Source organism: Epinephelus lanceolatus, chromosome 4 (assembly GCF_041903045.1).
Source record: "Epinephelus lanceolatus isolate andai-2023 chromosome 4, ASM4190304v1, whole genome shotgun sequence".
NCBI classification, from domain to species: Eukaryota; Metazoa; Chordata; class Actinopteri; order Perciformes; family Serranidae; genus Epinephelus; species Epinephelus lanceolatus.
The window spans coordinates 3,707,501-3,732,623 of record NC_135737.1 but is presented as its reverse complement, the minus strand read 5'-3'; the positions used below and the strand labels follow the sequence as shown (position 1 = coordinate 3,732,623).

General features: G+C 40.7%; 1 protein-coding gene across 2 annotated transcripts in view; it reads right to left on the bottom strand.

The window, feature by feature from the left end:
• ulk2 (unc-51 like autophagy activating kinase 2) overlaps positions 1 to 25,123 on the bottom strand; it is a 114,680-nt gene that overhangs the window by 81,253 nt on the left and 8,304 nt on the right. For both annotated transcript variants that reach the window (XM_078166867.1, XM_078166868.1), the window contains 2 exons: positions 12,732 to 12,824; positions 12,477 to 12,518 (listed from right to left, as the gene is read on the bottom strand). In XM_078166867.1, the coding sequence (XP_078022993.1) occupies positions 12,477 to 12,518; positions 12,732 to 12,824 (135 nt within the window). The remainder of the gene's footprint in view (positions 1 to 12,476; positions 12,519 to 12,731; positions 12,825 to 25,123) is intronic.

Here is a 25,123-nt window from a genome sequence, read left to right as displayed (position 1 = left end):
GTATATGAAATATGCATCACTCCTCTGACAGTTTCTGTATTTGTGATGCACTTTATCTAAACATGTCACCGAACCGTCACTGAATGTTAACACTGACTAATGATGAAAAAGCACATCTGACTTCACTGCAACCTGCTTGGAAGTGGTCTGGTCTGCTTTGGCCTGACTCCAGAGGTGGTTCATCTTGGGCACAACACTGTGCATTTAAATTGGTAGACTAATGGACATGCAAATTAACATGGCATTGATTGACTCGGCAAGGCTAACAGTGACAGTGGAGAAGCCTGAAAAGACTTGACATTTTGCCGCAGTCATTAACTGTCAGCAGGCCAATCAGTAACTGCCCATAGTGTATACAACTGACAGGACAGAAGCCTGGGTTTATGAGTCATTATTATTAGATTTAACAAGTAACCACATCCTGTTGGCAAAGACAAGAGCGTTTGGGAGACTTCTGGCAAATATTAGTATTATATATATAATAATATTATAATTAATATTATTATATTAAGTATTATATATATATTAAGTATTATATATATAATAATATTAAGTATTATAACTACAGGTGTCAGGTGCTCTACAAATTAAACTTAAGCTCTTTCATACAAATCTGAAAGGGACAGCTTGCCCCCCAAAAAATACATTTTTATTTTTTTTATTTATTAATTAATCAACATTGTTTTGGAGTGAGTTGCTGAGTGTTAAAGATATTAACCGTACAGATGTCTGCCTTCTCTCCGGTATAATGGAACTAGATGGCACTTGGCTTGTGGACTTCAAAGCACCAAGAAAAATATACTTATGAAAAACTGAAATGTCCCTTTCCAGAAATCATGACCCAGTTTCTCAAGATAATCTGCAGACCTTGTTGTGATCAGTTTCATGCAGGAACTATTTTCGTTCTACTGAACTACAACTGCTAACCATATCATCACACAGAGGGAAGCATGCACCTACTGCTAGCTCACCTAGCACTGCGGAGCTAGTTAATGTTACACATCAGCCAAAGAAGACACCATAATGTTTACATCTCACGCTGTCACAAGCATAAGCCTCTCATCTGTTAGTAGATGCATGCTTCCTTCTGTGCAGTAATACAGTTGGCTGATGTAGCTCAGATGAAAGAACATAGTTCCTGCATGAAACTGGTCCCAACAAGGTCTGTGGATTATCTTGAGTAACCAGGTCATGATTTCTGGAAAGAGACATTGCGGTTGAGCTTTTCAAATGTGTGTTTTTTGTTTGTTTTTTTACTTTGAGTAGACCGCAAATTGAGTATCATGTTGTTCCATTGTACTGGAGAGAAGGCAGACATCTCTATAGCCAATATCTCCAACACTCAGCAACTCACACCAAATCAATCTAGACTGATAAATAAAACTACAGATCAGAAAAAAATAAATGTATTTTTTCATCTGGGGGCAAGCTGTCTTTAAGATTTGTATGAAAGAGCTTAAGTTTAATTAGACTAGAGTTGAAAATTGGCAATATCTATAAACCCTCTCTGCAACACATCAGTACCATACTCTGTATTGGAACTATGTTAAATTGCATCGTCCCTATCAAATAAAATGAATAAATAAAAAATAGTAGAGCATCTGACACCTGTAGCTTTAATACTCAGATTTGCTATAAGTCTGCCAGTCCTCTTGCCTTTGCTCTTCAACACTGAGCAACTCACACCAAAATAATCTAGAGCGATAAATAGCACTAAAGGTAAGAGGAAAATTATTTATTTGATTATTAAGTGAACTGTCCCTTTAATTTATATACTCTTATCAACACAGATGCTCACTTTTTTGTTTCATACCTGTCCAAATGTTGGAAATGCTTTACTGCCCAGTGTCTATATAAGAAAGGGAAGAAGGAAGTAGTAAAAACTAAATATATATGCCTTTTCTTGTCAAAAGTACAGGCTATGTATGACTAGTCATAAAAATCACTAACGACCTCCTCATGGCAGCTGATTCCGGTTTACTCACTATCCTCCTTGATCCTTGATCTCCTCTAGCTCCCGTATACTGTAACATTGATTTTGCCCCAGCTTGCCCAGATGGTGGGTTTAACATCTGGAGAGATAGAGGGATTTTAACACTGGGACATTTATTTCATAAAGGAGTGATGCTCCCATTCACAGAAATCGAAAAGAAGTATGACCTACCCCCCAATAACTGCTTCAGATTTTTCCAAATTTGTAGCTTTATCCAGGATCAAAGCAGCCATGTCTTTGACTGCCAGACTTCGAAAATAGAATGCTTACTTCTCAATACAGGCAAGAAATCAGTCCTTGGCCAGGGGTATGCTGAACTTAATCTTGCTAGTGATATGACTACAGACTATCTGCGATAGGTGTGCAATAATGATCTTGATCTCACAATGGATGAAACAACATGGGCAGAAATTTGGCAATTAGCAAAGGAGATCTCTATATGTTACAGAGCCAGAGAGAGTCAGTTTAGGATATTGCATCGCTTACAGATTACCCCTCGGCTGAGACATAAGATGAACCCAAGTTTGACAGAAATGTGCTCGAAGTGTCATGTGGAGGTGGGGAGTTATATGCACTGTGTTTGGTCATGCGTGCATATTGAAGGGTACTGGGGTGCAATTATTGATAAACTCAATTTGATTTTTGATGTCCACCTTAAACCTGGAACTGAGGTTCTGCTCCTTGGCTTACCTAGCCTCCAGATTAAAGGCTCCTATCAAAGAAGGCTGTTCAATATTCTTACATTTGCTGCCCGGAAAAATATACTGCTTAAATGGATTGATAATACACCTCCTACAATTATAGGATGGCATAAACTGATATTTGAGTTAATACCAATGGAATATTTAACATACAGATTCAAATGTAAAACAGCAGTTTTCTTTAAGACTTGGACCCCCTTCTTTAGATATGCTGGTAAAAGACTCACAAATATTATCTTAAAAGGGAATGATTGACTGCAACACTGATAATTGGCAAAATGACATCTTTGGGTCATAGGGTCAGATTTCTACTTGCTGGGTGATCAATGGTCATTTATTTATTACTCATATTTTGTCTTATGAAATTTGTTAGAAATTTTAAATACTTTAATTTTTGAAAGCATGCATCCTTTTTTCACTTATTTCTCTCAAGACTGTTGGTTGTTGCATCACTGTCAATTGTAATGGACTGAGCTCTGAACCCGCCCAGTGTATCCCCTTGATGGTGAAACACTGCTTCAGGGCTAATGCAAGTGGCTCAAGTGCAACAGCAAATAGGAGTGGTGAAAGAGGACATCCCTGCCTCGTACCTCGTCTCAACTTAAAGTAGGTGGATAAATTATTATTGGTGCATACCACGGCCACTGGGAGCGTGTATAGGATTCTGATCCAGGAAATGAATTTAGGGCCGAAATTAAACGCTTCTATAGTCTCGAAAAGATAGTCCCACTCCACCTAGTCAAACGCCTTTTCAGCATCAAGTGAGAGCATCACCTCGATATTCTCAGGATCGGGTGGAGTGGGACAATAAAGGATATTAAATAAACGCCTAATATTGAAAAATGAAAAATGATTTTTTATAAATCCTGTCTGATCGGATGAAATAATAGAGGGAACAATGTTTTCAAGGTGATGCGCCAAAATCTTAGCAAAAATCTTTGCATCTGTATTCAGCAACGAAACAGTGCGGTACGAACTGCAAGTAAGGGTTTTTTTATTCCTTTTAAGTAATAAAGAGATGAATGCTTGACGCATGGTTGGGGGTAAGGAATTGGCAGCTAACAATTCTTCAAATACCAACAATAACAGAAGGAGATAACTGATCAGAATTTTTTTTGAAGAATTCGGTTGGGAAACCGTCTGGCCCAGGAGATTTGCCACTTTCCATGGCACTAATTGCTGACGCTATCTCCTTGACTGAGAAATCCCTTTCCAGCTCAGCAGTGAGTTCTACATCTACAGAAGGCATTTTCAGGGATTTAAAAAAGTCCCCAGGGCAGAGGGATTGGTAGGTACGTCTGAAGTGAAACAGGAATTGATTTTTTCGTTGTCAGTGCATTTTAGACCATGTTCATCGTTAACTGCAGGGATGGTTTGATTAGCAGTTCTTTGGCGCAGCTGTTGAGCGAGTGTTCAACTGGACTTTTCCCCATGCTCATAATGACTATGTCTTGATTTTGAAATAAGGTATTCAGCCTGTAGAGTGGACAGGAGATCAAACTCTGTCTGTAGTGACAAGCGTTTTTTAATTGTATCTGCCGATGGGGAATGGCTGTGCAGCCTGTCTAAATCTAATATCTCATCTGCTAATTTTTTAATGTGCTCAGTACTAGCCCTTTTTTATTTGCACAGTATGAAATGGTTTGACCCCTTAAATATGCCTTTAACGACTCCCTTACAGTAGATGACGACATCCCTGGGGTTTGATTGATGTCAAGAAACATTTTAATTTCAGATGATATGAACTTAGTAAACTCGGACGGTGAGTGGACACATGGATGGTATGTTGATTGTGTATTAGGAATATACATTTTCATAATTAAGGGACAATGATCTGAGACGACTATAGCTCCGCAATCGCATTCTTTCGTAAGATGCAGAGTTCTTTTGTCCAGGAAAAAATAATCAATACGTGAATACGTCTTATGAACTGGGGAAAAGTAAGAGTATGCCCTGGAGGTGGGATTGCGAAGCCGCCACACATCTGCTACACCACAGGTCCTCAGGAAGAGCTGAATAGAGCGTGCTGATTTCGACAGGGATGCCCTCTTAGAAATACTCCTATCCAAAAGAAGATAAAGTGCACAGTTAATATCACCACCAAGTATAAGATAATGTGTTGTCAGCGAGAAAAAAAATTGGTGAAGAATGCAGGGTCATCCCAGTTTGGGGCATAAACACAGGCTAAAATAACTGGGAGCATGTATAATTTTCCTACCACGATGACATATCACCCTGCAGAGTCAGTTTGCACATGAGATACCGTGAACTGTATGTTTTTACTAATCATAAAAGCAACGCCCCTAGCCTTTGAGCAGAAGTTGGATTGAAACACCTGACCAGCCCATCCTAACAAGGTGAGAGCTATCACAAGAACGTATATGGGTCTCTTGTAAGAATGCAATATCTACATTGAGCTGTTTTAAGTGTGAGAATATTTTTTTTAAATTTCACTGGATGATTAAGTGATTTGACATTCCAACTTATGAATTTAACAGGGCAACCATCATAACCTCTTGTATTATTTATCCAGTAACTACCCACCCCCTATCACCCACACGAACAAGGTGATAACAACATCCCTCAAAAAAAAAACATCCACACATTAAGTGTTTGTGGTTGGGAACTGTAAAGCTAGGCGCTTGGGCTCCTGTCGAGCCTCCAACATAAAGAAAATAAGGAATAGTAAAGCACAAAGTAATAGGTTTTTAACTACAACGCACAGTAAACTTAAATTATGATTCTTGGGGAGAGGATATCTTAATCATGTTGAGTAGCTAGACTATACAACATTAATTTCCATCCCTTAATAAACATTGTATGCCATCAAATGTAATGTCTTTTACAAACAACCAACAATGGCTGACAAATTTAATCCATGTTAATAATCAGAAACTAAAATAGCATGTCTTTGGTTTTAACTCAGGATATCCTATAGGTAAGAGCAACAAACCAGTACTTTCGTAATAACACTAACCCTTCAGGGTGTGCATAAAATAATGTGTCATCCTATAAGTACACAGTTCAAGCTGGTCAGCATTACCAATAAGAGAAATAGTATATATAGAAAATGTAGACATTATGTTATAAATTTGTACCTGACGACATCTGACATTGTGATATACACATGGTCAACATACCCGTAGGTCAACAGAGGCATACATATTCAGTCAAGATATTCAGTCTCAAGGACACTCTGCGGCCTCCGTAGGTGGAATAATGTTCTTCACATAAGTCATAGCTTTATCCGGGTCAGTAAACTCCATGTCCTCCCCTCTGTACATTACCCGAAGTCACGCTGGAAACAGTATCCCGTACCGGTCGCGAAGCAGCTTCCTCACCTCTGTAAACGCAGCCCGGGCTTCAGCTACAGTTGCCGTGTAGTCCAGAAAGATGGTGATTGGTTCCCCGTTGAAACGGAGTGGACCCCAAGTGCGTGCATGTCGCAGTACCTCGACACAATCTTGGTAATAATGTAACTTAGCAACGATGGTGCAAGGTTTTCTACCCGGCTTCTTCGGCCCCAGGCTCCAATGCGAGCGGTTGATCAGCGGCTCTTTATCCAACTGTAGCACTTCAGTAAGCAGCTTTGACACAAAGGATGTGGTGCTGGAGTCGGGTGTTTCGGGTACACCAATGATTCTTATGTTACATGTCCTCATTCTTCCTTCGATACCTGCCAATTCTGTCTTCATCTCACTCACAGTATTTTGTAGAGTAGCCACTTCATCCGACCAAGCCGATAGCCAGCCAGCCAGCCAGCCGTTTTTCACTTAAAATAGAGGTTTAATGGGAGCTCATGTCAAACACAGCTTACTCCATTGCGGCCAAGCCCTTCCTCTCCAAGCTGCTTTTCTGAAGCAAAACAAAAGTTTACATGTTCTAAAAAAAGAGAAAACATTGCATGTCCTGCAATGTGACTATCGCACATGCACACTTTGCGATGGCGATGTTCAAACGATATATCGTGCAGCCCTACTAGGAAGGTGCTATAATAGTGCAGTTCAATCTAAATTAATCCTGTTGACAGCTCTGTCTCCACTTCATTGAGTTAATACTATTGTCGGGATTCACAGAACCACAGATGATTTGTCATTTGTTAAAATATAAACTGGACAGGCTTTTCCTCTTTGCATGCTCTTTGTTCTCCAAACAAAGACAGCTATTTGACACCCATCTCCAGGATGTCTCACCTCACACCTCAGACAGTCCTGCTCTCTTACTCGGGAACTGCGGAGCAGCCCACACATCTTTTCTGCTGGGCCTGGAAAGGCCCAGATGCTCAGGCCCTTGCTCCTTGACCTGAACCATCAAAGGTGGGGCAATTGCTAACAGACTCTCTTCTTCCTGGACCACGAGTTGCCCACACTCAAGGCTGAGGCAAACCTGAACCAGAGAAGTTAGACTTGCAAGCACAAGGTTTGCAACTAGCTTTCCAGCAACAAGGAACTAAGTGAGTTAGCACTAACTCTGCAAGGACCCTCGGATCAGAACCTTTGGAACAAGGACACAGCAAAGACTGCAGCTGGAACCACAGCTCTTTCCAGCCTTCTTCTGCTGGCTAACAAAGCAGTACACCACCAAGTGACTCTTTCTCCCATCCACTCAAGGATCAGTAACGTAACAACTGGGCATAGCTTTATCACAGCTTTACAGGCTAAGCAAGACTGTTTAACTTGTTGTATGTGATTTAATGCTGTCATTGAGTTATTGTTGTGATTGTTTGCAGTTAGGTCACTGATTAGCTGGCTTCGCCAAAACTAAGTGTTTAGTTTGCTAATACTGTTCACAACAGATTCTTGCACACAACTAAACAATCTCTGCACTAATCCAGACTGTTTACAACACAAATCACATTCACATAGACTCATTAACAAATAGGCTTTCAACAGAGCTACACCCAACCAGGCATCTCAAAGTTCCCACTTCTTTTCCTTTGTCTTTGTCCTGACCACACGGTCACACAAACACCTCCCCCAACCTCAAGCCAGCTTTGATTCGGCCATCTTGTAGTTCTCTGTTGTCATCCATTTTGTTTTGTGGGCCAAATGGCTCTTTGATCACCATACCCGCCTTTGTCTTTCTCTCTCTCGCGCACATGCACATGCACACGCACACGCACACACACACACACACACACACACACACACCAAGCTTGTATATAGTTAGTTAGAATTTGTGTGTTTTGGTTTGCTTTGCTAATTTGTGAATAAATATAATTCTTTGGAATCATACCTGCTGTCTGTTTAATGTTGCACAAGAGTGAATTAATAGTCAACCTCTGCTGCGTCAAGAACTCCAAAATCCTCCAGGCGTTACTGTTAATTTTGGTTGTTGTCATTAATTTAATTATTAATCAAAACTCCAAATTAATAGTTTAGCATATTTTATGAGACTGATATCTTTAACTGGCTATCATTTTTCCCTTTACGGGAATGGTGTCCCACGAGGTGATTTAATGTTAATTAAGTCACATTATTTAACATAATTAATAATTGTTATTAATAATTATTAATTATTTCCGATAGCCAATTGACCCCGACATAATTGGTGCCTCCGTGTGATGCCCTAATATGTTGCTGTTATCATTAGTCATACTTCAATTATTATACACATGATTATTGTCACATATGTATACTATCAGATATTAATATATATTTTCAACATATTGTACCACAATAGCCAGAATTATAATTATAATATTATCACTTTCATTATTGTTGTTGTAAGATATTACCGTTGCTGTCTGTCCTGCATCTCTCTGTCTCTCTTTCTGTCTCATTGTGTCATACGGATTACTGTTAATTTATTATGTTGATCTGTTCTGTACGACATCTATTGCACGTCTGTCCGTCCTGGAAGAGGGATCCCTCCTCAGGTGCTCTTCCTGAGGTTTCTACCGTTTTTCCCCGTTAAAGGTTTTTTTGGGGGGGAGTTTTTCCTTATCCGCTGCAAGGGTCCTAAGGACAGAGGGATGTTGTATGCTGTAAAGCCTTGTGAGGCAAATTGTGATTTGTGATATTGGACTTTATAAATAAAACTGATTGATTGATTGATTGATTGATTGATTACAACATATTTGGTGCCGCCGTGTGAGACCTAAAATTATGTTCCCAACATATTTGGTGCCTCCGTGTGAAACCCAAATTTAAATCCCAAAACTATGGTAGCTAATGTTATAATCTCAAAGGCTGAGAGGACAAGCTGCTGCTCAGAGATATTGAATAAATTGAGTAAGATACTGATGGGATGATCTAATAGTGCTAGTCGGTCAGTACACAACTGAATGTTTCGCTACAATGTACCATGCTGAAAAACAGTCAGCTAAAGCTGTTTGTTTACTGACTGACAGACTCATCAGTCTGCTTGTGTTTTTAAACAGCAAAAAGACACAATCTTGACGAACTTTGACAAACCATCAAATCAGTACAAAGTGTTGTTTCACCATTTAAGTCAGCATTGCAGTGTAGCGTCAGCTTTTCAAGAACCGTGAAATATTCAATAGTATTGGTATCATTCAACTTTTCAATAATATTCATACTAATTAGGCTCCTTCACAGCTTTCCATCTATTCCTACTACTTTACCTTTTTACACATTAAAGCCAGCATTGCAGTGTAAAGTCAGCCTTTTAAAAACTAAAATATACCACAGTATTGCTTTCATTCAACTATTCAATGACATTCATCCACATTTAAGCCAGCACTGCAGTGTAGTGTAAGCTTTTTAAAACACCTTCAAATATTCCTCATCATTCAAACATGCATGGTATCATTCAATGTTTCAAGTGAGCATTGTAGTGTAGTGTAAGCTATTCAGCTTGAGCATTCACACGCACACACCATGTCACATGTTAATTGCAGGTGTGACGTGGTGTGTGCGTGTCTCAGAAATGACAGGAGCAGAATCTCCATTTTAATGAGCATGTAAACATTATATATCAGCATTATCCATCTAAGATATACTACTACGGCCTTTACTACTAATAATAATGTTGCTACTTTTGGGATTATAAATGTTAAATACGTATTTTAACGTATTTACATACATACAATATTATTAATACTAGGGCTGAACGATATGGAGAAAATTTCATATCTCGATATTTATGCCAGATATCTCGATACCGATACAATACGATATGACTATGGGTTCAGTGAAAACTAAGCATTCTTTATAAAAAATTTAAAAAAAAAAAAAAACGAGTCCGAACCATTTTCTGGAAGCCCTCTTTAGTGACTGAATACACGGGAATCATGTGTAGCAATATGGTACGTTATAGCATTTGCAATGTCTTTGTGCCTGCTGGACGTCGATTGGTATGGCATTATGCTACTGAATGCATCAGCAATCCGACCTTGCTTGGGCTTGACACAGGAGGACCCAGATGTCCCTGCAGTGTCTTTTAATGCAAGGCACTGTTCATACAGTCCTCGGTAGTGTTGTCACGGTACCAAAATTGGGACCCACGGTACGATACCAGTGAAAGTATCACGGTTCTGAGTAGTATCAGGATACCACAGCCAAAATGAGGCAGATGTGCCTTTTGTCATTTATAAAAAGATAAATCACTTTTCTATAATACATCAATGATATTTCAATGGAATAAATTACTAATTGACTTATTCATACTTCAAAAACAGCATCAATCAGTGATTAACATAGGGGGGATCAAAATAAAATAAAATAAAAATCAACCAGCCACCCTCCTCCCCTGACAAGTAAAGAACAGTCCCTTCATAAGTAAAAAACAGTCCCTAAAGTGCGGTGAGGTTTGTGGAAATGTTAACGGCTCGTTTCTCCTCTGACACGTCACATACCTGTGTGCCGCTACGGCTCAGCTGTTCCGGTACTACTGGGCAGTCATGACACCAACTTATTCACCTGGAGCCGGGCTTCTCGGTCGCCGGTAGCCTCGCGTCACCAGGCTCTTCACGTATGGCGAAACGCCGGTAAACCACGTTATCTTGCGGTGGCCATAGCACTCCGCCGTATTCCCGTCTGTGACCCCCGTTCAACCCACAACCGGTAAGTTTCGCCTTTCGTTTCTGCTGCTGGTTGAAATCTGTACTCACACAGCGTACTGAATGATTTAATTTGCTCGAACAAAACTATTTTTAGTCGCAAATGTGTTGTGTGTACTAGCAAGTTGCTAGCAGCAGCACGTCTCCCTCGCTCAAGGGGATGTTTGTGATTGGCTGGCTTTGTTGTCGATCCAAGGCAAGCAGGAAATGAGGTTTGTGATTGGCTGGCCGTAGCTGTACATTTAGGGCAAGCGTAAAAAGGATGTTTGTGATTGGCTGAGCTGTACATGCAGGTCAAGCTGGGGAAACTCATGGGGAAATTATATCGTCAATATTGTTGCCTTTTAGGATATTAATATCTTGCATGTTCATATCTCGGTATAGATACGATAACGATCTATCGTTCAGCCCTAATTAATACATACATGTAGTATGTATTACATGTAGTTTGCAGTACTTGTACTAGGCAGTACATATCAATGAATCAGCTACTGCCATTAATAGTACTCTGTGGCGGTAGCAGGCACCCGTCAAAATTTAGTATATGTATACTGTTGGACTGTATGTATAAAGGGGTTCAAGTGTCACCATAGCGCATTCTGACTCAAACTGCATTATCACGTTTGTAGCAGAAGCTGCCCTCAGACTGACTTTGTAGAGGACACAGCACAACCCTGACAACTGGACTGATGGGATTGATGGGATCACCTAAGTCAAGAGAGACAGAGGGTATTCTTAGGCCCTGATCGCACAGGACGCTGCACTGCGGGTCTTTTTTAACTGATGCCATTAGTAAAAACTTTTTATTGTTGCCAGGCAACCACCCCATCTCCTCTTAACATTCCCATGTAATCAATGTACTGTTTATTTACTTTACTTTATTTATTTGACAAATAATAGTATCTAGTCCCTAAAATGTTCAGGCAGAGGGTACTTGCTGTAGCTCTGGTTGAGGGTGAGAGGCAGTTAATAGTTAATAGGCATCAGTTAATAGTTTGTCAGGCGCAAGGAAACAGATCTGTGTGGGTACACATGACCCTTAAAAAGAGGGTGGATTACAAGGAGTACCACCAGTTGGTCCAGGAGCTGCGCCAATGGCTGTTTCCAGGCATATTTTAGGATGACTCGGGGGCAGTTTGACAACTTGCTGTCTATCGTTGGGACGTATAGCTCTGGGTATCCAGCAACTGCTACCACCAATTTCTCCTGTTTGCCAGCTGTAAATTTGTTGTCATGACCACCACAGAAGGCCGCCTCTCAAATGATCCAATTGGACAATGGGGAAAAGGCAGATATGACGTGGGGCGTTTTTCTGCTCTGAGTTAAAGTTTTTTCAACACAAGGCGCTCAGAGAGCTCCGGCAAAAACTCCAGGTGCTTAGAGCGCGAAAAACACAATGTGCATCGCAATGCAAAAAACGTCAGCAAAAAGCTTCATTCTCATTAAAATCAATTACAAAAAGGCACCCCCAACTGCTAAAACACATCCTGTGTGACCAGGACCTTATTCAGCATTAAACTGAAGGACAAGCAACAGCAACATTGACCCTCTTTAATCATCTGACTAGACTCAAGTTTTTCTAACACTGGCTCCATACAGTAGATACTGGAACAGACACGGTCTCAGACATACCTGCTTGTGCACCACTCAGAGAATGACAGAGCAATTATCACTTAGTGGAGATTAATATTAAAATACTATTGAACACTTCATACTCTATTATGCTTACATCAATTTGATGCAGAAAAGAAAAACATACCTGGACATCGTAAAGTGCCACAATGTTTTCATGCTGCAGCTCCTGAGTAAAAAACAGGACAGAAAATTGCAAGTGTGATTCATTAGCAGGAACATACATACTACAGCAGCTAAAGGCAACACTTTGATCAATATTTCTATCAGGGAAGTTGAGGTACCTCTCTGTCAAAGGTGCAGACTCACATAAGGTCAATGCCAAATCATTCTTTAAATACACTGAGGAGATAAGTTAGAGGCAATTAAGTGTCATGCTCACCTTAAGGATTTTGATTTCCTTGCCAAGAAGGATCTGGGACTTGGACAGGTTCTTCTTATTAATGCTCTTGATCGCCACCTCCCAATCTGTCTTCTGCAGAACATAGAGAGCAGGACAGAGAGGAAAAAAGATCAAACTTAATCCCAATGTCCTTGTAAAATGTCCCCTTAACTTGTATCAAAGATTAATGAAACAGGTAATCCTGCTGATGTCAAGTCAAGTCACTTCTATTTTTGTAGCACATTTAAAAACAACAGGAGTTTAACCAACATGGTTTCCAGTAGAGGCAGATGTGTTATATGATTGGAAAAGTAAAAAAGTGCATAAAAGGCAATAATACATCCTGTAATACAATAAAATGATAATAGAGAGAAGGCAAGAACAAAAAGTAGAGGCTAAAACAAAATAAATGACACAAAGAAAAAAGCGGTAAGAGGATGTTTAAAAAATAAGCCTTGGACTGACCTTTGTTCACTTTTGTACAACACCTCAACCATTCTTTTAAACATATTAAGTTTGGCGTTCAACTTGTTTTGATTCTTTGTAAGGGCAGCTGCAGTACCTACTAAAAGTATGTGATTCAGAGTGTACCCTGTATTCACTCTTTCCGTGGGAGAGGGGGATTAACATTTGCCTGAAGCTTATGTCATTTTAAGTCCACAATGATGCGCAGCCATGCCAAGATACTTGATTTGCCGGGATTTTAAGAGTGTAGCTGAACAAAGTACAACAAACTTTGATGTGAGGCAATATTGAGAAGATGTCTTAGAACAGCCTTGATAGCGGCAAGCATCTTGTCTAGCACTTGCCATTGTTGTTTATACTCCTTGGTGGGTTCAGCACACCATTTGACAACAGCTTAACAATGGTGTTAGTCTCACCTGTGGCACTGATTGGCTTTTGGTTAGTCCTACCACAGAGCTCATTGACTCTTTTCTTTTTTTTAATTTTAACCAAGAAACTGCTGTTTCAGTAAGCTCGGTGGAGTGGGCGGATCCAAGGGTGTGCACCCAAGCAGGTGTTACTACTCTAATACACTGTAATTACATTCTTTGGTTCAGCCAACCATTTACTTCTTCCTAAGCAGGCAATTTCCAATACTTTCCAAATTGGAATTCAGTAAGGTGCAGTAAGAGCCTGTTGTCTGCAGCTCTTCAACTAACATCTCACTGTGGATGATTCTGCTTTTATTCTTCCCCCCTGCAGTCTTAGGCACGGTGGTGTAGTGGTTAGCACTGTCGCCTCACAGCAAGAGGGTTCCTGGTTTCTGGTTTGAACCCAGGGTGGGGGAGCCCTTCTATATGGAGTTTGCATGTTCTCTCCGTGTCAGTGTGGATTTTCTCTGCGTACTCTGGCTTCCTCCCACAATCCAAAGAGATGCAGGCTAGGTTAAAAGGTGACTATAAATCGGCCGTAGGTGTGAATGTGAGCATGAATGGTTGTTTGTCTCGAAGTTTTAGCCCTGTGATAGTCCGGCAACCTATCCAGGGTGTACCCTGCCTCTCGCCCAGTGTCAGCTGGGATAGGATCCAGGCCCCCCGCAACCCTCAAGAGGATAAGTGGTTACGGAAAATGAATGAATGAATGAAAATAAAATTCCACTAATTCAGTAATAAAAACATTTCATTTCCTGCAGATTCTTCACAACAAAAGTCCCCCGTTATTTTGTTATGTAAAGGCTTTCAGTGTGAAGCAGCAAAATAAGGAAATATTGAGTTTTCATCAGCAGTAACTTCACATGACCCATACAGCTGAAAGTGAACATGAAACTAGGGCTGCAGCTATCGCTTCTTTTAATAATCGAGTATTCTATCGATTATTCTGGCAATTAATCAAGTAATTGAATAAGAAATACTGCGTATTTTCATTAAATTATTTTTGCTTTATTTAAAGGAGCAGAAAGCGAAATCCTTTCACCGCTAGGTTTGCTGTTGTGCACTGCCTGTAGACCAAAACAAAGTGTGTCATGAGCCACACGAGGCAGATTCACTCGCCACAGGGGCGAGGAAATAAAACCTAAACAGCCAACTTAGTTTGGCTTAGTTTAGAAGTTGGCGATGTCTTTCACTCACTCTCGGTCTCTGCTGTGTTTAGCTATTTCCCTGCTTTCCTGTTAGCGTTAGCACTACTCGGCTGCCATGCTAACACTCCAACTCCAACTGAGCAGGGAGCAGAGAAGAGTTGGAACGTTAGCATGGCAGCCGACTAGTGCTAACGTCCCTACGCTTCTCCGCCAGGCTCAGTGAGCCGGAGCCGAGAAGCGTGGGGACGTTAGCGTTAGCACTAGTCGGCTGCCATGCTAACGTTCTGGGAGCCTGCTTAAGAGTGGGGACGTTAGCGTTAGCACTAGTCGGCTGCCATGCTAACGTTCCGGGAGCCTGCTTAAGAGTGGGGACATTAGCGTTAGCACTAGTTGGCTGCCATGCTAACGTTCCAACTCTTCTCCGTGAGACCAGGCTCACGGGCTCCTGGCTCCGGCTCACGGAGAAGAGAGGAATGTTAGCGTTAGCTCCCAGAGTTAGCACTAGAGCTACTACGGCTACTGGAGTAACTTGCAGCTATAGAGCACTTCTACCAGCTCTTCTAGTCACTGAGCCTCGCCTCCATTTCAGCAAATATATTGAATTTAATACTGGTATCATCATCATTGAAGTAGGCAGGGGAATAGCTAAACACAGCCGCCAGGCTCCCCGCCGGCCTACATTTTACAATGCTAATTGCAAATGTTAGCTGGGCTGCCGGGCTATTCACCTAACACAATCGTAACGCCTTGTAACATTAAATTTAATTTAATTGACATAGCGACGTGTGCCTAACGTTACTGTAACACTAATTAAAACAGACATTTGACTTTATGTTGTACCTGTCCAGAAGAAGAAGAGCTAGCTCCGAGTCAGATTGTAGCCCCTTTAGCTCTTGCAGTGCTCTCCACCTTGGAAATGCAAGGCCAATGTTAATCTGGGTTCTGTCCCTTTCTTTATCCGACAACCTCTTCGCCAACAACTGTTGTTTCTTTAGAGGTAATGTCAGATCCTGGTCGTCTTCAGGTGGACGTTCCGCTCTCTGCCATTTCATTTCGAAAATACGCGCTGCTAGGGATGTAACGATTACCGATATTACGGTAAATCTCGGTTAATTTTTACACGGTAAGAATTACTGTTTATGTTTAAATTAATTGCATTATCGCGGTGGATTATCAGGATATGTAATAACAGCCTCATTCAAGTCTCGCGATGCAGGCGCTGCGTGAATGCGTAGCATGAAAACATGGCGGAAGGTGATGATAGCGGCACTCAGGACATTTCCCCCCCAACTAAACGCACAAAGTCTGAGGTCTGGGCGTACTTTGGGTTTCTGAAGAATGCTGAGGGACAGCTGGTGGAGGACAACTATCCTGTGTGCAGAACATGCAGAAAGAAAGTTGCTGCGAAGGGTAGCAACACTACAAATCTGCTGGCTCATCTCCGTGACCATCATCCACAGCTTTACAGCCAATGCAAGTTATGCTATGCAAACGTCAGTTTTTGTGTGAGGGACTTCGGTTTTACTAAGATTGTCATAATGTGTAACTCTCGACGTATACCGGACATTTGAGCCGTATCTGTCCTCCTAAACGGCGACTAGGTTTTCTGTTTAAGACACTTAGGAGCTAATACTAGCTGAGTAGCTAATAGCCGTATTAGCAGCTATGTTGCTAAGTGTTTCAAAACGAAACGGAGCTGAAAACACTGAGAGGAGCCGACAGAATATAAACCGACATAACGTAACGCTAATTGAGATCAACTATGATTGAATCACTGTGATTATGGTTATTGTATGGCAAGCTAGAATCGACATAGACGGCCAGTTATGCTTTCTCGACATAAGCTCAAGGAAACAACATAAACCGCTGCCATGTTAACCTTTAACCGAGAGCCTTAATGGACTCTCGGTTTTACAAGGTTAATTAACGTTAAATTCACTGCTCACAGTCTTGACCTAACACACACACAAGAACATGCACTCCTTTTCTCATACAGGTACTCTTCTCACACGCATACATTTAATGTGTGAATTATTCTTTGTAATGATGACCATTGCCCTTAGGGTTTTTTTGGTTTCTCCTGTACATTTGTGATATCTATTCTATATATTGTATGTTTTTTGTTCTACTCTTGCATTGTTTTGTTTTATATATATTTTTCCTCTCATGCAAATAAATAAATAATATATAAATTGTTTACATATTTTGCTGACTGTTAAAATGCACCAGACAAATAAGCTTTGCTCCTGTAATTTGTTTACATATTTTGTTCATTTAAAATAAATTTTTCTGTTGCTGTGCCAATCCAATGCCCCTTTAATGCAAAAGTTTCATTTTAATATAAGATTCTGGCTGATAACATTTTAGTATGATAAGGAAGTTACAAGATTTAGTGAAGTTATTTCAATGTATCTATTTTTTTGGACATTTTACAGCGCTTAAAAAAATATCGCAATATTATCGTTTACCGTGATAATTTGGTCACTATAATCGAGATATCAAATTTTCCATATCGTTACATCCCTACGCGCTGCCATTGCTCACTGGCTGTAGCCTTTTATAGGGAGGGAGGGCCAAGGCCGGCTTGTAAACAATGGGCTGGAGATCAACACAGAGAGAGGGTGTGTGAGGTCATGCTATACTCCAGATGAAATTACACCTCTAGTTCTTCACATAGCAATTTTTTAATTCCTTCAGTCTAGAAATGATGAATTTCGCTTATTGCCCCTTTAAGGGCAAGAGTAATATATAAAAGAGAAAATAATAAAAAAGTCTCTGAAATGAGAGAAATGAGCGACAAATTTGTTTCCTTTTTTGAAAATTCAACATTTTTATTGCTATAAATGCAAAAACATTTGTCTGCAGTGTGCACTTTAACAGTTGTGACAGATCAAATGATGCATCTGCTGTCTGTAACCTCAACTACTTACTCAGTTGAACATGGTGGAACCCTCTGCACAAAGCTGTCCAAAGTAAGACTTCCTAAGACTGGGTAGTTTAGAATCATTCACTGTGGTCAAGGGGTGCCTTACACCTGCTGACCCTACTTACGGCAATCCCAATAAATATACCTGCTTTACTTGATTTGTGCATTTAGGCTCCATTTTCTGGTGTGTGTGTGTGTGTGTCTGTGTCTGAGAATAACTGCAGGGGAGCATGTGCACATGAGTGTAAACAAAATGACAACAGCATTTTATTTTCCATGTGTTACTACTTTCTATAGCAAAACTTGGCTAATTCACATGATACATCGCCAGGTAATGTTAGCGACCGCATTGATTTCTGTTATTACTCAGCCATTGTGAAGCCACTATACACGTACGTTCTTTACATGCATTATGAATCTCAGCTAGCAATCACTGATGCAATTAAGCGTGACGTTGACATTACCTTGTTGTGTCGGGTCCATTGGCAAAGTCGATGCATAATAACTTTTACAAAGTGTGTAACAGAGCTGTAACATATGCAATCTGCAGTGTATGCCAAGATAAAATACCTCGAGGGGGAAGCAAGGTGAAACATTTCAACAACAAATTTTATATGGCATTTGAAGACGTGGCACCTAGCGGAGCATTGAGAGTTTGTTAAGCTGATAGTGAAGAGTGAAAAGAAAAAGGCAGAGAAGGCAGCATCCAAATGCCAGATAACAAAAACCATTTTAGAGTGCACCTGCCTGTATGACCATGATCATCAGAAGGCTATGGCAATCACAAGAACAGTCATTGTATTTATAGGGCTGGGCTATCAGCAACTCATTGAGGTAAAAGATTCTGAATTCCACCAAATGTTTTCTCACATTGACCCCAAGGACTCTCCAAGGCCGCACACATTAAACAGATGTTGCCCTACCTGAGCTCTGCCAGGCAATGTATTCACATATAGATAGCCTCCTGATAGAAGACGTTTCTTCTATTTGCTTTACAAGTGACATCTGGAGCTTGGATGTCAGCCCCATGTCAATGCTGAGTTTGAAAGCTCACTGGATTGATGCAAACTTCCAATTTCTTAAAGCAGTCATGCATTCACAAAAGTTCTCACATTCCCATACTGCTGCAGCACTGCATGTCATACGCAGAGATAATGCCTGAAACACAGTAAAAGCCATGGAAGATGCCAAATTATAAAGTTTGGGAGGTATGGCCCATGCATTTCAGCTGGCTGTCCATAGTGTAGTGCTGTCTCAGTGCAGCATAAACAACCTTACAGCTATGGGAAGGTGCATTGTGGGGCACTTCAAGTACTCTCCACTTGGCTGTCAACGAATATTCTAAATTCGAATTTAAATTCAAATTTGAAAAAAAAATGGACCTTCGAATGTGAAAATTGATATTCGATTGTGGAGGGGAAAAAAAACACCACCGCAGCTGTCCTCTTTGTGAGTGGGTGTTGGCCTGGGCCGCTGCACTGAACGCACTGCATAAGGCCACACCGCCCGCGGAAGTGCTGCGAAGCGCAGCACACCGAAATTCTCGCGCGAGCCGGAGCACTTCCGTTCACATCAGACGCGCATTTCTCCACGCTGGTCGGCAAGCGGTTCTGCTCCCAGCTGTTGTCTCCGTCACCCGGCTTGACACATTCGCTCGCGCAGAAAATAGACCAGACATCGAAACGATTGCTGCAGGGCGCAAGCCAGCCACGGAGCTGCGCTGCGCGGCACAGCCGGTGTGAATGACACAATCGGTTAACATGGGCGCCGAAGGGAAACTGGCTTCGCTTTGAGGCTATTCACAATGCTTCCGCGGGCAGTGTGGCCTGACGGGTCAGAGGGGGGGGGCGAGCGAGAGGTCCGCAGCCGTTTATAACGTAATGTTATAGATAATTGTTTTATGTGTTTTAATGTGTAGGTATGTAAATGTTTTCAAAGACGTTTATGTTGAAATAAAAATACCTACAAGTAGTTATGTTTCCTTGTATTCATCTATGGTATTCATACATATACAAGTATGTTTCCTTGTATTAGTTTGCCCTCTTGTGGAGATAATGCGAAAAAAAAAAAAAATCGAATGGCTCAAACCTATGAGTTATTTTTAGAAGGAATATTCGAACGTCATTTTTGAGCAATTTTGACAGCCCTAGACAGAGTAGCAGAATGTCAGGCGCAGTGACAGTGAAATTCAACCATTCACTGCACTGCGTCTAAAACTTTGCTTTCACTTACGAACAGCTGTTCCTCTCACCCATCAATCTGATCTGATTCACTTTGATCAGATCAACTGTACAATTATCCACCCTGCCACTCAAATTTCTACAAACTGCTGCTGAGAAAAAAAATGTTCACGGACTTGTAAAAACCTCTGATTAGAGAGGGGACACTGAATGATATACAAGGACACACGGGCAAGAAAAACAAAACAAACAAAAAGAAAACCAGAGTCAGCAAGCCATTCATGGGTTTTTTTTTCAGTGACCTCTCTGTAATACGAACCCAGCAACTCACATTAAACATCAAATTGTATCACTGCACAGAGCACACCTCCTCATATTTTAGTGCTTTTTCTACTTTTCAGAAATATTTTTACAAAAAAAGAAAATGTTTTTTCCCCCAGTAACTTCTAGTGTCACATTTAGTTTCACATATATTCAAGAACAGCATTGAAAGCTGCTGTAATCATGAGACGTTGGTAATTAAAGTGTAGGGATCAATATTCAGTCAGTATTATGAATTCATGAATTAATCTGAATAAATATTCATAAAAATAGAAGACAAGAAGTCACCAAAGAAGTCCTAACACGATTTAAAAAAGTTTCCCTATAAGGTTTGCTGTGTAGCTGCTAAAAATTAATCTATGACCATATAAAATTTGAAGTAGACTGTGATGGAACTGCAGATAAAGAAGGACAAATACACCAAATGGTGCAGTAACTAACAAAATGGTGCATATACATATATATATATTTTTATTTTTTTTTCTAAAAAGGTGCCTGTATTTTATATAAAGTTACACGCACCTGTGCATGTACACAAAAAAGCCCTATTAGAAGAATAGAAGAAATTCTAGCTGTCCCAATAACACCAGGCCACTTGGGTTTCTGACAGCTAGGCCAGCCTAGTACACTGAATGACATGCTGAATGACGAGGCACTCAGATGACAGCTAGAGCGGCAGCAATCCACTTAAACTAAAAGCTAAGAGGGAGGAGAGAGACCTATTTTCTGACTGGGCTGAAATAATGTTTCCAGATGAGCTCCTGGAGCAGGTATAAAAAGACCTCAGAGCTCACATGAGCTCGAAAGGCTCTTAGGACATGTGCTACACATGCAAACACCCAGCTAAGGACACAAAAATAGATCCAGGGGGAAATGCTTGTGCCTATCACCTTGAGGAAAACACACAGATAGTATGAACAAATTTAATCAACATGGTCAGTTAAGCGGGATAATAAGGAAGGAATTCTATGGACAAAAAGACATGCTTTCCAAATGAATGTAGGTTAAAAGGATCTGTTCTAGTTCTGCAAGTGCACTCTACTTAAAGACTGGCATAGAATCTAGCACACAAGCAAGTGACATGAGTCTGCGTGTCTGTGACACACTGTCAACTGAGCTGCATCCATATCCAGCTCACTGACAGCCTGCCCAGCCAAGTATGACTAAGCTGCCGACACTACACGCATAAAAAAAAATAAAAAAATAAAAAAATAAAAATAAAAGGTGAACCCACTGGCCCATCATGCAATGCTGGAGGGTGAGGAGACATGCGGGTGGGGTGAAAGGTGTTCTATCAAACTAAATTAATGGCTTGGTAGTGCACAGTGTAATGGAGAGTTAAGCAGTGCAGAGTAGGCAGTTCTCCTCTGCCCAGAGTCATGCCTGCAAAGACTGACATTACATTTTCCAAAATAATGCATAATCTCATTTATGAATCACAGCGGATTACAGAGGTGTGAGCAACAAAGAGATTAATGTCAGCAATGCTGCAACCAGACATTGGCTGAAGGTGTTGTGATAGACAGCGGAAGAATGAGACTGAGCAGAAGACTATGATACCAAAGGAGTATCAACATACTTTAGATCTAATCTGGGGCAATTAGAGAAATTTTAGTCAATATGATCGTAAATTATATGAAAATGTCAACTGGGACAGAGTTAATATTAAAGGGTGACTTCAGCTGACTGACATTTATAACACAGAGGTAACACATCTAGAAAAAGCCTAACAAGTTTGACTTTAATGTAAAATCTGTATGTGGCACTAACTGGTCAGGTATGAATTTATCCTAAGCTAAATAAATAAAATGAAATAAAATTTCATAAATCAGTTGATACATTTACATCTCATTTATCTTCCCAAAATGTCTCTACAACCTTTGAAGAGGAAGACCATATACTTAGTGATTTCATGAGAACCAATACTCACAATACCTTGCGATTCCATGATGAAAAACACCCGGTGATACTCATTTTTTTTTTTTTTTTAAACGAAGAACCGATACCAGCGTAAGAATCGGTGCTATGACTCTTCCAGAACTGATGGGGCAGTATACGCCATATAGCGTTACAGTCCATGCCTACATTCAGAGCGAGGGGGTGACGAGGAAGAGGAAAGAGAGGCTGCCTGCGAAAGCCCACATTCAGAACCAGTCACGGACGCACTTTAGGCCAGAAAATAGATCTGCTTTCAATATATGCAGTTTTAAACACCACTTTGTCTGTTTATTAATTGCTTTTAACTCGTTCTGAATTGCTTCTGAACCGTCTGTGCTCCGTGCTGAGCTTTGTCCAGACTCCGGACATCTCCCTCTCTCCCCCAGCCCCTCCCCTGGGAGAGAGTCGAGCGGTCTCCTATGAGCCAAGCCTTCGAGATGTGCAACACTCCATTAAATGTCATCATCAAAAAATATCCCAATTAAAATCAGTAGCATAATAAGCAGACATGTTCCATGTTATTTTGTTTAATTTCAACAACACAGAGAACAGCTTGAACAAGCTGCATGTGAGCTAACGGTCAGGGATTTCACTCTCAGCAGTACGTGACTGCGCATGCGCGTCTACCTCCGAAACACAGCGGTAGGGGTGCGTTTGACTTATTGTACTGGGACGTTTGATTTTGTCACAACTGGACCACGGACGTCAAAAACACTGTTTGCACCGTAGTGGGGTGGCATAGCTCAATATTCTTCTAGACTTGTTCAGTTTTGTGATAAAGGCACCAAATTTGGCAGATGTGTTGAACAATATATTTAGAACAAATCTGGATATTGGACAGAAACTCGCCCCCTGGTGGCCAGAGCAGGCAATTGAATGCTACCTGCCCATGGACCCCTCCTGTTAATTGGATCCACTCCAAAATGTAATGGCTTCTAAGATGGGCCATGCTACATGCCTCCACCAAGTTTTGTGAAAATCGGTTGGACAGTTTTCACGTAATACTCATCCAAAAAATGAATGGAAGTGAATGTGGACACGCCCCCTGATTTGGATCAACGCCAAAATTTAATATATTCTAAGCTGGTATGTGTTACATCCCTCCACCAAATTTTGTGAAAATCGGTCAGACAGTTTTTGTATAATTCTGCTAACAAACTAATAAATTGGGTGGCATAGCTAAAAGATTGTTCATTTTTGCAATAAAAGCGCCAAATTTGGTACATTTATATATATTAATATACTGGAATAGAACAATTTGGTCAACCCCCCCCCCCCCCCCCCAAGCTGCTGTTACCATGTTTTCATCACCACAAATATAATTTAGAGAGCAGTTAAAGTGTTGGATGTCTTTAATTTACTATTGTCCTACATTAGAATAAAACATATTTTTCACTTTAACTGGTCTCTATATCATATTTGTGGTGCTGAAAATATGATGACAGCAGCTTGGGGGGGGGGGTGACCAAAGTGTTCTATTCCAGTACATTAAAGTTACAATGTGTAATTTAAATTTACGTGGTTGTTTATTAGCAAATATCAACTATTGCTTTCATAACAATACAAATACAATACAATACAATACAAATGGAAGCTTTCTCATAGGCTTAGAATGATTTCTCTATATATACACACAGGCAGGGCGTGGTCTGCTGGAGGCTGCCCTCTTGCGTCGCCATATTTGAATACAGTGGCCGAAAGGGATATACGCACTTCACCTTTCGCGTTTACCTAGAACTTGCCGTCACTGGAGACAGAGAAGGTGAAGCTCAATCCGGGGCGCTTCTGCTTGAACCTGCTTTGTACTTTTACGATTCTGTCGCACTTTAAATGGAGGACCACACATATGTTTTGCCCCGTGAGAGGGAAACCACACCACCAAATAAAAGAAAAAGATCAGATAAGCGAGGACGGGACAAAACGCGAGTGATTATCGGCATTGCTTATTCCAGGTGGAAAGAACTCCTGTGGAAGAACACTCCGGAGACGCATATATTATAATCGTACCAACCTATATTTGCTGCACTGTGCTGTGACTATCACATAAACGTGCTATTTTAGCATTACTGTCCTAATGTTTGCTCGTGTTACCAAAACAATTAGAGATAAAACACTCCAAGCTTCCTCATTCCATAGTACCGTTTAAATGGTCAAGTAATGGCTTCCAATATTTAGGTATTCACATTACCACATCTCTCTCCGATCTTTATCGCAATAATTTTGCTCCCCTGGTTGAAAAGACCGTAGAGGATTTTGGCCGCTGGCCGGTTTTACCCCTATCGCTTGTGGGACGGATAAGTCTGATTAAGATGGTTGTCCTCCCCAAGTTTTTATACTTTTTTCAGCACCTCCCTGTTTTGCTGACTAAATCTTTCTTCGACAACTTGGATAAGAGAATTTCAACATTCTTATGGAATGGCAAACCGGCAAGAATCCGCAAATTAATTCTGCAGTCCCCTAAAGACAGAGGTGGTTTCGCCCTCCCTGTCTTTAGATATTATTATTGGGCAGCCAATGTGCAAAAGCTTCTTTTCTGGATGTGTGAAGATCAAGAATCCTTGCCTGTGTGGGTACATTTAGAAAACAAAGTCTTTCCTTTTTTATTGCGCTCAGTTTTGTGTGCACAACTTCCTCTACCTGTGTCGAGTATGGCCAGCTGTCCTATTGTGGCTGTCTCTTTAAAGATCTGGTATCAGTTTAGAAAGGCTTTTGGCCTTCCAGGTCCATCCACTCTGACCTCCATATACAGAAACTGTGCCTTCGAGCCATCGAGGACCAATTCAGCATTCCGGGTCTGGCATAACAATGGTATAAAGTGAGTTAACGATTTGTACACAGACAAGACATTTTCCTCTTTTACACAACTTCTAATGGAGTATAACCTCCCTCAACATCATCTTTTTCTTCTTTCAGGTCAGTGACTATGTTAAAAAACTATTTTCCCACTTTCCAAATCGCCCTCCAGAAACCTTAGTTGATACTCTTTTAAACACAGATCCAATTG